Source organism: Lepus europaeus, chromosome 2 (genome assembly GCF_033115175.1).
Source record: "Lepus europaeus isolate LE1 chromosome 2, mLepTim1.pri, whole genome shotgun sequence".
Taxonomy (NCBI): Eukaryota; Metazoa; Chordata; class Mammalia; order Lagomorpha; family Leporidae; genus Lepus; species Lepus europaeus.
This window is the reverse complement of record NC_084828.1, coordinates 81,126,410-81,139,301: the sequence shown is the minus strand read 5'-3', so window position 1 is coordinate 81,139,301 and position 12,892 is coordinate 81,126,410. Positions and strand designations below refer to the sequence as shown.

General features: G+C 53.3%; 1 protein-coding gene across 1 annotated transcript in view; it reads left to right on the top strand.

Moving 5' to 3' along the window:
- The window catches only part of ITGB5 (integrin subunit beta 5), a 107,738-nt gene that overhangs the window by 34,746 nt on the left and 60,100 nt on the right, over positions 1 to 12,892 (top strand). Inside the window, exon 5 of the mRNA XM_062209144.1 lies at positions 7,866 to 8,034. Within this exon, the coding sequence (XP_062065128.1) occupies positions 7,866 to 8,034 (169 nt within the window). The remainder of the gene's footprint in view (positions 1 to 7,865; positions 8,035 to 12,892) is intronic.

Below are 12,892 nucleotides of genomic sequence, written 5' to 3'. Positions count from 1 at the left end.
GTGACGGGCTCACTGGGGAACAAATCTAGATAACCTACTTTTAGAATCTGCACTCCCGGTAATACAGTGTCCGTTTTCCCCCAGCCAGGCCACACTCAGGACAGACACCTGACCTGGGGCTGGTGATGATAACCACCGCCGACCCTCCTACCGCGGCCCCTGGGATGCACCCGAGAGCAGTGCTGGGCTGTGCTGTCGTGAGCAGACTCCAAGTCTCGGTCAACACGACCAGCGGGTTTTCTTGTGTATGTGGTGCGGTGGGGGTTGAGCTGCTTTCCCTGGCAGTTTTGCTCTGTGTGGTGACTCAGGGATCCAGGCTCCTTGCGTTGTGAGGTCTCATTTTCAGTTCTGCTGGTAAGGCTCTGAGCCTGCCTCTCTCCCACAGCTTAGCTTTCCAGCCTCTGCAGCTCCTGACTCCGAGCCGGGCTGGGTGGTGGTGCTGTGGTGGTGGCCCCTGTTCTGAATCCTTCCTGCTCCTTTTGTGTGCTGTCCTGGAGCTGGTGTAGACCAGGCATTGGGAACTACCCCGGCGGTGGGAAACCAGAAAGATAAGAGGCTTAAGGACACATGAGACTCCAGGTTCCTCAAGCGTGAAAAAGCAGTGAGTGTCGTCCATGATCTGCGGACGAGCTGCCGTCTGGTTTCAGGTGCCCACTGGGGCCATTACTCCTTGGATCTTTCCAACTGAGTCCCAGCGCCTAATGCCCCGCCCCCGGTCAGAGTTCTGCCACTCACCAGGAGCAGGGGCATCTCCGCCAGAGAGCTCCTGAGTTCTCTGGGAGTGGTGATTCTGTGCGCTGCTTTTCACCCCTGCCCCGACTGGGTGTGTCTCCATGTTGGTTCCTCCCAGGCTCGTCCACTGAGGGAGCCCCTAGATTGGAAGCTGTCAGAGGACCAAGGACGGGCCATGGGCACTCAGTGTGTGGATACTTGGGGCTCTGGCATGTTACTTGCCCAGAGCTGGTTCCCTGCACCCTCGAAGGCACATCCTGCTGCAGACAGAGTGCTGCTAGGGCTGCCCTGGGGGACGCAGAGTGTGAAGACATGTCAGGCTTGAGTGCTGGCAGTTCGCCTCTAAGCTGGGTAGTACTGCAGGGAGTCCTTGTGAGACGCGGTGAGCAGCCGCCATCCGTCTCCCCACCCCGACAGTGCAGCATCTCCCCGGAGGTGCCCCCCTGCTCCCCTGAGGCACAATACAAGCTCGGGTGGCTGTTCCCTGCCGGACCATTTTGTGTGTGCTTTGCCTTTCTGTATGAATGGCACTGTAGGAATCTAGAATTTCTAGATTTTCTTGAAAAACTGGGTGGTCTGGCAAAGCCTGGGCTTTGTACCACACGTCGGTTGGATGCCACAGTCCGTGCCACGCCCTTTTGTCTTACAGCTGGCCCGTTTGCCCGGTGGTGTTACAGACGAGCCTGAGCTTGGTCTTTGTGCTTGTCTAACTGTCCACTTCTCTGGCTCTGGTGGAGAGGAAAGCCACAGAAGGCTCCTTGGGCTCCGGTGGAACCTTCAGTTAGGTTCTTCTCTGCTGTGGTGGTGGGAGCAGTAGCAGCCGCCCCCAGGAAGTATGGGGAGATGGGAAGTCAGGAGAGGTGATTTGAGGACCCGAAGTTCGTCCCTTCCTCTCTGCTCCAAGTCCCAGACTCACTGGTAACCATCTGAGAATGTGGCAGGAATGAGAAATATGAAATGAGAAGTTCCAGGGCTGATGTGGGAAGAGAAAGGCAGGATAACTTAGTCATCATGCTAAAGCACTGTTCAGTTGCTGTGGGGAGCCGCAGGAAGGGTTTTGCTGGGAGGAGTATTCGCTGGTACAGTGCTGGGACCCTGATCTGCCATGGGGTTTCCAGTTCTAAATGCTTCCTTTCTTGGGAGGTGTTGGGCTCTTGCTGAAGTGCACATCCTGTGAAAATACTTGCAAGTGAGGTAACGCGTGTCGTCCTTCATTGCTTATATTTTTTCTTACCCTTTGTGTATTTCTCCCAAGAAGTCGTAGCCTTCCTCGCCCACCTGAAGGTATTCCATTGTCTTCTGGCATCTCTTGCGGCTGATGTGAGGTCTGCCATTTCCTTCTCCCTGGTGGCTTTTATTATTCTCCATGCTTTTCCTGTTCTGCAGGGATGTACACACCAATGTATCTGGGTTGGCTTTGCTTTTGTCCACCTTGCTCAGACTTCATTTGTGTGTTTAATCTACGAGTATTATCTTTATTGAAAATTCTCAGGGATCGGCTCTTGGATTATTTCCTCTTCCCTATTTTCCTTTGAATGCTATTAGGTTGGAGCTCTCATTCTAAACTTCACGTTTCCTAATTTTTCTCCCGTAATTTCTATCTCTTACTCGCCCCTTTCTTGGCCGCATAATGGGAAATCTCTTCCAGTTTTCCAGTTTGCTTTTCACCTGTTTGATCCAGACAGTGAAATTTCAGCTTTGTTTTTTTAAAAGGTTTACTTATTTATTTGAAAGGCAAAGCAACAGTGGGGGTGGTGGCATACAGAGAGGGATCTTCCTGGTTCACAAGTGAATGGCTTTAACGGCCAGGCTTGTGCCAGGCTGAAGCCGGGAACTAGAAACTCTATCTGGGCCTCCAATTTGAGTGGTAGGGACCCAAGTATTTAGGTGCTATTCTGTTGTTTTCCCAGGTACATTAGTAGGAAGCTGGAGGGGAAGTGGAGCAGGCAGGACTCAGACCAGCACTCCAGTATAGGATGCTGGTATCATAGGCAAGCAGCAGCTTAACCTGCCGTGCCACAGTAGTGGCCCCTGCAGCTTCACTTTAATTTGGTTTAATAAGTGTTAGTATTTTTCATATCCATAATTTTTGAGTTTTTTTCCTCCAGGTCCTTCTGTTTTGTTTTGTTTTTCTCATAATATCCTGTCTGGACTTTGCTTTGTATTCCTTGTACTTTGAATGTTTTAAATGTCTTTGTTTTACAGTATTTAAAACCTGTTGTATTTTTTGAGTTGCGGGTCATTCTGTGTGTTGGGTTTCCTGGTATTCCTTTCTGGCGGCCTGTTTCTCGTGGGATCCACCACCTTTGGCATGTTGCCCTCGAAGAGCTCGTGCCCTGGGTGTGCTAGCGTTTTTGAGGAGCAGGTGAACGTTTGCTGTGGCCAGAAGCCTCGAGGCTGCCCTGCGGGATCGCCGTCCTGTTCGTGTCTCAGCTGGGGGTCCCTTTACCGTAAAAGCACCCAGTTCTGGCCGTCTGGGCCTGGAGCTCAGGTTTCATGGGTGATTCATCTGGCTCGTGGCTGCAGTGCACATTAGCTTCCTTGCTGCTTTCCTAGGCCAGGAGCCGGAGTCTTCCTGTTTCTCGTTTGAGTGGTACCGCAACTGTTTGTGGCGCTCGGCTCCATGCAGAAGGCTCTGCAAGGGGCCTGAGGCTCATGGTCTGCTCCCGGAAGATTCCTGCTGCATGCCTTCCGGGCCTCAGTCGAGTCCTGACACGTTGGGGAGCCCCTCTGCACAAATCCCTGCTCGTTCCCCAGCCGTTACCTTCTGTCCATTCATTTGTTGGATGGCTTCCTCTTTATTTCTTGCACCTAGGATTTCCCTTCTAAACTTCCAGACTTGGCTGTGCATTTGATTTTTTTTTAAGACTTATTTATTTATTTATTTGAAAGAGAGTTACAGAGAGAGAGAGAGAGAGAGAGAGAGAGAGAGAGATCTTCCATCTGCTGGTTCACTCCCCAGGTAGCCACAACACAATGGCCGGGGCTGAGCCAGGCGGAAGCTCAGAGCCAGGAGCTTCCTTCAGGTCTCCTGTGTTGGGTGGCAGTGGCCCAAACACTTGGGCCATTTTCTGCTGCTTTTTTCCAGGCCACTAAGAGGATTGGAAGTGCAGCAGCCAGGAAATAAGAGATCCATATGGGATGTTGTCATTATGGGATGCCGGTGTCGCAGGCAGCAGCTGAACCCACTATGCCTCAATGCTGCCCCCACCCCTGCTTTTGTTATATTTTATCCAACAATTCTATGTGTTTAGAGTAAGAGGGGAGCCTTTCCTTGTCGGTTGGTGAACATTGCTGTCCTGAAGTGTTAGACTGTTCCTGATCCTATCTTTCTGCTGGTGGAACCCTGGGAGGCAGCAGGTGGTAGCTCTAGTACTTGGGTCCCTGCCACTGGGTAGGAGACCTGAATTGAGTTCTTGGCTCCTGACTTTGGCTTAGCGCAGCCTCAGCTGTTGTGGGCAGATGGGAGATATCTTTCTTGCTCTGCCTTTCCTAAAAATGAATTTTTTAAAAATTTAAAGATTTTTTTATTTGTGTAGATCCAGTGTCTTCTAATTGGATTCACTTCTTTTTTAAAGGTTTATTATTTATTTATTAAGATTTATTTATTTGAAAGAGAGAGTTACAGAGAGGCAGAGGCAGAGAGAGAGCTTCTATCTGCGTGTTCTCTCCTCAAATGGCTGCAAAGGTTAGCGCTGGGACAATCTGAGGCCAGGAACCTGGAGCTTTTCCTGGGTCTCCCTCGTGTGTGCAGGGACCCAAGGACTTGAGCCATCCTATACTGTTCCCAGGCCATAGCAGAGAGCTGGATCCAAAGTGGAGCAACTGAGACTTGAACCAGTGCCCATATGGGATGCCGGCACGGCAGACAGCGGCTTTACCCTGATAAGCCATAGCGCCAGCCCTTGGATTCACTTTTTTTTTAATTTATTTACCTGAAAGGTAGAGCTACAGAGAGAGATTCTTCCATCCACTGGTTCACTCCCCAAATGGCCACAGCAGCTGGAGCTTAGCCAACCTGAAGCCAGGTACCTGGACTTCTTCCAGGTCCTGCATGTGGGACCAAGCACTTGAGCCATCTTCTACTGCTTTTCCAGGCCATAGCAGGGAGCTGGATTGGAAGAGCAGCAGCTGGACACAAACTGGCGCCCATATGGGATGCTGGTGCCGCAGGTGGAGGCTTAACCTACTATGCCACAGGGCCAGCCCCCTCACCATGTATATTTTACTTTTCAATCTTCCTGGCTAATAATCCTTAGTTCAGTAAGTGCTTGTGCATGGCCCTAAACTATGGCCCTATAACACAGACAGAGGGTCTCTAGACCCTCCAGTCTTCAAGCTACTCAGGCACATCTTGGGGGTGAGCTCACATAACCCGTCTCGGGCAACATCCCGTTCTAGTGACAGTGGAGACAGCCCCGGGGCCGAGGGACAGAGCTGTGTTCCCGGCAGCTGCGGCTGTGATTCGGTTGCAGTGCATACTCAGCAGGGAAGGGTTCTCTCTGGCAACCACGTGTGCTGGTTCCTGATTACACAATAGTGATTCTCCGCAGTAAGAACGTCACTGCTTATTGCTGTCTGCAAGAGCCAGAGGGGAAAGGTTAAAAAAAAACCGCTGAGCTTCGTTTGAGTTCTTCACAGCTCTTGCAGTTTTCTCACGAAACGGCAGTCGTGATTCCGTTTCCATCCTGCCTCTCCACCAGCAGCCTGACCACCTGTGGGCGCCTGTGCAGCTGGAGTCCTGGGTGGTGGGCCAGGGCCAAGAGCAAGACTAGGGAGTGGGGACTGGTGCTGTGACGCAGCAGGTTAGCGCCCTGGCCTGGAGTGCTGGCATCCCATATGGGCGCTGGTTCTAGTCCCAGCTGCTCCTCTTCCTATCCAGCTCTCTGCTGTGGCCTGGGAAAGCAGTACAAGATGGGCCCCTGCACGTGTGTGGGAGACACAGAAGAAGCTCCTGGCTTTGGATCCGTGCAGCTCTGGCTGTTGCGTCCATCTGGGGAGTGAATCAGTGGATGGAAGACTTCTCTCTCTCTCTCTCTCTCTCTCTCTGTCTCTACCTCTCTCTGTAACTCTGTCTTTGAAATAAATAAAATAAATCTTAAAAAAAAAAAAAAAAGACTGGCAAGTGGGAGTCAGGGGCGCTGACTTGTTCTGGCCTCTGTGTTTGTTACCTGTCTGCACATGGGGACCTCCACTCCTGTTCCATTGAGGAGGTTGTGAAGGTTTGGGGTCCAGAGGCATGCGCTTAGTCAGAGGTTGACCTGTCCAGCACCAGGAGATGGGGGGCAGGAACAGGGAGAAGAGCAATGACGGGCAAGGCAGGACCGCGGCCACCACGGGAGCAGGCTGCCTGGGGGGCCCTGTGGTGGATGCAGCAGGCACCGCAGGTCTGCAGGGGAGGGAACGGCCCTTACAGAGCCACACCTGCCTCTGTGCGGAGCTGCACCTGCCTGGACCTGTCCCTGGGAGGCACTCCCGGGCAGCCTGAAGGCAGGGTCCTGCTAGCAGTAGCTGAGCCTGTTTTCCATTCTGCGCGTGCGTCTGAACCAGGCCTCCCTGCTACTGCTTGTTTGTCATCTTTTGTTCTGGAAGAGAGGCTTCTGTAGCAGGGCCCTGCGAGGCGGGCCAGCCTGTCTCCTGCTGTCTGCCTGCTGCGTGGCCTTCCTCTGTCCGTGGGCCTCTCTGCGTCCTGCCACAGGACCCTTGCACGTGTTCTCTTCTTTGCCTGCCTGCGACACTTCTCTCTCCCCTCTGTGAGGCCACTCTTCCTCTTTCATTAGCTGTACCTTAAGCCAGACTCTTAGAACTGCCGCTGGGAGCTGACTTCCTCCTGAAATGCGGCCCCTTGGGCTCGCCACAGTACAGTGAAGGGAGATGGCCTGCTCTTTCAGGAGAAAGACCTGCTCTGAACCTACTGTTGGCTGCCGGTGCTTCCTTCTTCCCAGATTTCCAGATAAAATTCTCCGTTTGAGGAGTCTGCATTTGTTCATGATGTCCATTGCATCTGGGAGAGCTGGTGGTTTATCTTTGCACCGTTTCAGAGAGAACATTCTGGTTGCTGTCCCATGATCATTTGCTCATGGCCGTGCATCCTGGCGGTCACTGGGGTGGCTGACAGGTGGGGCTCAGGGGCTCCTTTGTTGAGTGGCAGCAGCTGGTGGATAGAGTAACTCTGCTTCCCCAGCTCAAAGCCTGCGTCCACTCACCCAGTGTGCAGCCAAGCCGGTTCCTGACATTGGTGGTGGAAGAAAACAGACACTCAGAGCAAGGGGCTGGGCACCCGTTTCTTGGTTGCCAGGCTTCTCAGGGGGTTTGGAGTAAAGACTCTTACAGATCGAAGTTGGAGTTGAGAGGTGCGTGTTCGACTCATGTCCGTGTCTCTGGTTGGCCCACAGTGCTCCAATCCTCCCGCGATTGGTCAGTTTTGCATGTTTTGGAAATTTTGAGGATGAAAATGCGGGCATCAGTCTGTCCGCTGGTAGCTACTTTTTGCTCAGACCTGCGCTTCCTGCATAGGCCTTTGGGAGAGGACCAGACACCAGGACGTTATCAGCAGAGGGTATGCATGACCCCACGAGTCATGTGCTCAGGCACCATGTGGGGCTGGCGACGGCACTCCTTTGATTTTCGGAGCCAGTTCTGGCGAGGGGTTGGTTTGCAACCAGAGAAGCTGGTAAGGAGACTTGAAGCCGAGGGAGGGAGGCGAGAGTGCGCAGGAGACCAGGGCCTGATGCTGTCTGCTGTCTGTGTCGAAGGCACTGTGGAGGGGCTTGGTCTCACTCTGGACAGCGTGCGCCTTGCCTCCCCTCTGCCGCAGCCGGCCCTTACCACACATCTGTGCAGGCCACGGCAAGTCTCCCTGCAGCCACTGGGCTTCCTTGCCCCATTCAAACCTCGTGCTCACTCCCTGCTGGGTGTCTGCTGCCCTGCCTGGAGCCCAGAGATGGGGCCAGGTTCGTGACCTCAGCCCTCTCCTCCATGCCTGTCCCAGGCCACCCCATCCTCGGCGCTGGATAAATACTTCCGGGTGCCTCTCGGGGCTCTCTGGGCTCTCGGTCCGTGCCCAGGGCCCCTGGGTAAAGTTTAGAGCCAACGACAGGCAGGTGACTGACTGTCCTCCTCGTTCTCTCTAGTTACAAGTTGTTCCCCAACTGCGTGCCCTCCTTTGGGTTCCGCCACCTGCTGCCCCTCACCGACAGAGTCGACAGCTTCAACGAGGAGGTTCGGAAGCAGAGGGTGTCCCGGAACCGCGATGCCCCCGAGGGCGGCTTTGATGCAGTCCTCCAGGCGGCCGTCTGCAAGGTTGGTAGCCATCCCCCCTCCCGGTCCTGTCCCTGCCTGGGGAGGCCAAGGTGTGGCACAGGAGGCCGCCCCGCCCCCGCCTGTGGCTCCCGCCCACGCTTCCATCAGAGGCTGAGCTCCGTGGTGCCTCGGGGAGATCTGCTGTGAGCAGAAGGGCAGGGGCCCGGGCTGGGCTGGGCTTGGGTGCCTCTGTGTGTCGGGCGTGGCTGAGTGCGGCGGGTTCCGTCTTTGCCAGAAGACAGCTGTTCTGTGTTGTACACTGGGCTTTTTAAATGCTGCTTTTCCTGGGTGGGGATGGGGGGGGGGGTCAAGCCGTGAGCATAGAAGCTGGTGGAGCTTTCTTGGCCTCTCCCAGGGATGCAGTGAGAAGGAGAGTCGTGTGGCATCTCTGGCTGTGTTTCTGTGGGCTTTTTCTGCTGCTTCCCCGTGATAGATGGACCCAGGGAGAGGACACAGACTTAGGTCAGAAATGAACTCATGCTCTGAGAGTTCCAGTCTCTGTGAAGTACACAAATGGAATGTCGGTCATAACTTACTCTTAACATAAGCTCCCACTGTCAAACAATGCAGTAGCGACAAATGATAAAAATAAAAATCACTCTTTGGATTGGCTACCACAACACATGCTTGTTAGATGTTTGTTTAGCCTCGCAGTCTCTGTGTGCGTGTAGCATTTTTCCAGTGTTCCGCAGAGAGAGCGTGTCGGCGGTGATGCGGTCTCAAGGCTCCAGGCAGGTCGGGCAGGAGTGGGGGAATGCTAGGTTGGGGACAAGTACGAGAGGTTAGGACTCGGTTTGGAGAGGCCGAGTGCAGCTGAGTTGCTCACTGGGGAGCCCCTGACCTCTCCGCTCCATCCTTGGCGGGAGGAGAGCCACAGATACCTTCCCTTTTTGAACCGAAGGAGGGAAATGGTAGACAGGTGGATGCAGGGCAGGCAGGGTGTGGGGTGTCAGCACGTCCGCCGCGGCCCCTACCTGCTGCCTCTGGAGCTCTGCCCAGCGCTGACTCATGGCCCCTCCTGGAGGGCAAGGTGGCAGCGGCTGCCCATCCACATGGCTGCTGGCCAGGGCCACGTGGTGTAACTCAGAGGCCCCTGGTGTTGGCCAGCAGTGCGAGAGAGCCAGATGGAACACAGCGAGAACGTGTTCCACTTTGAACCTTCCAAATGCTGCACACAATAGTTTATGAATTTGAATCAGAAAGAAAAATCATTTTTGACCGGCATTTAGCTGCTGAATTGTCTTCACAGACGTTTAGCACGATTCGCTCCTCGGCAGGAAACAGATAGTCCAGAGAAGACGGAGGAGGGCACCCTATGTCGCCCCACTTGGTGGCTTCTATGGATTTTCTTTTCAGGGCAGGGAGTCATGTTTAAGGCTTGGGGAGAAGGGGAGACCCAGTTGCAGGCTTAGGTAGTGTTCAGTTACCTGCATTGTTAGATGGATTGGAGTGGCCTGACCGAATACCCGAGCCACGGTGGTCTTTGGAAGGCCGGTCCACTCTTCTGCCTACAGAGCCTTCGTGTGCCGTCTCGCAGGGGTGGAATGCACTACCTTTTGAAAACTCGGTGTTTCAAGACTCCAGCGTTTTCAGGGAGGTGCTGGAAGGCTCCCCGAGTCGTTGCCTGGGCCCGTGAGTGGCTGCTGGCCGGGCCGCACTTCGCGTGCGTGCTGCAGCCTGTTCCTGGGGCAGTTCTCTCATTCCCTGCCATGGCCTGGAAAGTCAGTAATTGCTCACAAGTGTGTGGCTCTGTGAAGCGGCGGCTTCTTTATTCACCATTTTTTTCCCTTTGTGCTGTCAGTTTGTTAGCTATGTATCAAGTGATGTCTTTCTACTAGAAACCACCTATTTGTAATCAATATCCTAACTGGTTCACCACAGACTTATAGTAGCAAAAAATTAGAACTAGGGACTATCTTTTGATGAAAGTCTATGCAACAGTGATACCATTTAAAAATGTTTAGTAACATGAGTAATACGTAATACCTCAGATAAATTAAAATGGCGGTGGAAAATGGATTATAATATAGTAGTTACTGTACGATCCAAGATTGGAAGGAGACCAAAGTAATCATGGTAGTTGTTGTAGGTGATAGAAATATAAGGGTACTTTAAAGAGTTCCTAGGAAATGGAATTTAGGAAGTTTATTTCTTTCTTTCTTTAAGATTTATTTATTTATTTGAGAGGTAGAGTTACAGATAGTGTGAGGGAGAGACAGAGAGAGAGGTCTTCCTTCCGTTGGTTCACTCCCCAAATGGCCGCCACGGCCTGCGCTGTGCTGATCCAAAGCCAGGAGCCAGGGGCTTCTTCCAGGTCTCCCACATGGGTGCAGGGGCCCAAGGACCTGGGCTATCTTCTACTGCTCTCCCAGGCCATAGCAGAGAGCTGGATGGGAAGAGGAGCAGCCAGGACTAGAACAGGTGCCCATATGGGATGCCAGCACTGCAGGCGGAGGATTAACCAAGTGAGCCACGGCGCTGGCCCCTTAGAAAGTTTCTTTTAGGCCGGCGCTGTGGCTCAATAGCACACCGGGTTCTAGTCCCGGTCAGGGCGCCGGATTCTGTCCCGGTTGCCCCTCTTCCAGGCCAGCTCTCTGCTGTGGCCAGGGAAGGCAGTGGAGGATGGCCCAAGTGCTTGGGCCCTGCACCCGCATGGGAGACCAGGAGGAAGCACCTGGCTCCTGGCTTCGGATTGGTGCAGCACGCCGGCTGCAGTGGCCACTGGGGGGTGAACCAATGGGTAAAAGGAAGACCTTTCTCTCTCTATCTCTCTCACTGTCCACTCTGCCTGTCAAAAAATTTAAAAGTTTCTTTTAACACAAAACAATTTTGAAATCCATGCACTTTTTTTATGCTGCACGTTTTCCATGAACTCTCTGAACTCCTCCTCATATGCATGGATTTTTGTGATTTTTTTTTTTTTTGGTCCCAAAATAATTCCATTTTTCCACATTTGGAAGCACTTTTTTTTAAAAATTAATTTATTTATTTTTTGATCCAATGGCAGGAACCAGGTGCTTCTCCTGGTCTCCCATGGGGTGCAGGGCCCAAGCACTTGGGCCATCCTCCACTGCACTCCCTGGCCACAGCAGAGGGCTGGCCTGGAAGAGGGGCAACCAGGACAGAATCTGGCACCCCGACCGGGACTAGAACCCGGTGTGCCGGCGCCGCAAGGCGGAGGATTAGCCTAGTGAGCCGCGGCGCCGGCCGTAGAAGCACTCTTACATATATAGTTTTTATTTTATACTTTTTGGTTGTTTTACTTTCATATTTACCTTAATTTATTCAATGAATATGTCTTTTTCTTTAAAATATGGAACATTTAGCACATTCAGAGTAGAATAGTGAAATTAGGCCCTGTGCGTAAATTGTTGAGCCCTAACCAGTACCCACTCATGGCCAGTGTGTTCCCAGCTGTCTTAGCCTCACTGTTTGCAGCAAACCTCAGATGGCACTTGTAAGTCCTGAGCAGTCTCTGCTTTGTTTACTGCCTGCTGCTTTGTTCAGTTAAAGGCCCTTCCACTGAGTCCTTCCAGCTGAGCGTGACGGAGAGAAGAGCGGAGTCTCTTGGCCTCCTGCCTCGTGAGGCTGGAGTTGGCCGGGCAGGTCCCCCCAGGCTGCACGCTCTGCTTCCTCTGACCCTGTGCCCTTGGCGATGGAGCTGATAACAGATGCTCCTCACAGCACCTCGGCAGCTCCTTGGATTCCTTCTCAGCCTGGTTCCCCGGGGTAGGACTGGAAGTCACCAGTCTGTGGGACTGGGGCTGTGGCGTAGTCTCACGGATGACTCGCGGTCCCACCTCTGTCTGTGGCCTGTGCGGCTTGCTTGTGTTTCTCAGGACCTGGTGTTTTGCAAAGAGAAGGAAACTGTTCCTCTTTAGGATTAGGACCCTGCTTCTGTGAGTGGAAGTTTCAAGTGTGTTCTTTCCTGTTATAGAGGCAAGTTCACAGCATTCACAGCTAAGGGAGCGCCTCTCTCATCACTGCAGGCGTTTTTTTTTTCCAAGATACTGTTCCCAGCTGGACTGGAATTGGAGAATGTCCCTGCCTTTAATTGCTTATCTTTATCTGGAAGCCAGTGACTGAACCCATTTTATGCTTTTCTTTGGTCTGCATAATGGGTTCTCCCATTACCACTTTGATTGCTCTCCCAGGGCTCTCTGGAAGCTGACTCCGAGGTGTTTGTCCTGAAGTTGTGCGGGTGGAAGGGTGCCGACGGATCCAGGCTGGAACTGCGGCTACAGCCCTGTTCTCCTGGAACAGGGAGCGTCCTTGGCCTTGGGTGGACAGAGGGACCTCTGGGCTCCCTGCTGCCGTCAGCACTCAGCTGGCAGGTCAGCGGAGCATCTCTGTGCCTGGGCACGGCTGGTACCTGCTGGCTGCACAGTAATGCTGCGAGCTGCTTCTCGCAGGCAGCAGGCAGTGAGGTCTGTGGTGCCCCGCATGCCTCCTAGCGCCCTAGCGTTTGTCATCAGACCCTTTGGGCAGACTTGGGCTTGGGGAGTTGTTTTTTCTGAGAGAGGGGTGGGGGAGCGCCCGTCTGCTGGTTTGCACCTCAGCTGCCCACACAGTCCTGCCTACCGCACTTTCCCCCTTCCCCTTCATCCTGATTCTCGAATTTTGCTTTGTGTGGGTGACATTTTTGCAGCATTTCTGTCCTCTCAGAGACAGGTGGGTGACTAAGCCCAACAGTCAACACAGTGAGTTTGTGGTCGAATGCACTGTTTGGTTTGGATCGAGTCTTGCTGGCCGGGACTTGCTGGTCAGAGAGGAGACCATGGTGCTTCCCCTCGGCTTTCTCAGGAACATGGAACCTGTGGCCCCCTGGAGATGAGAACGGCCTGCCCCGGGCCTGGCA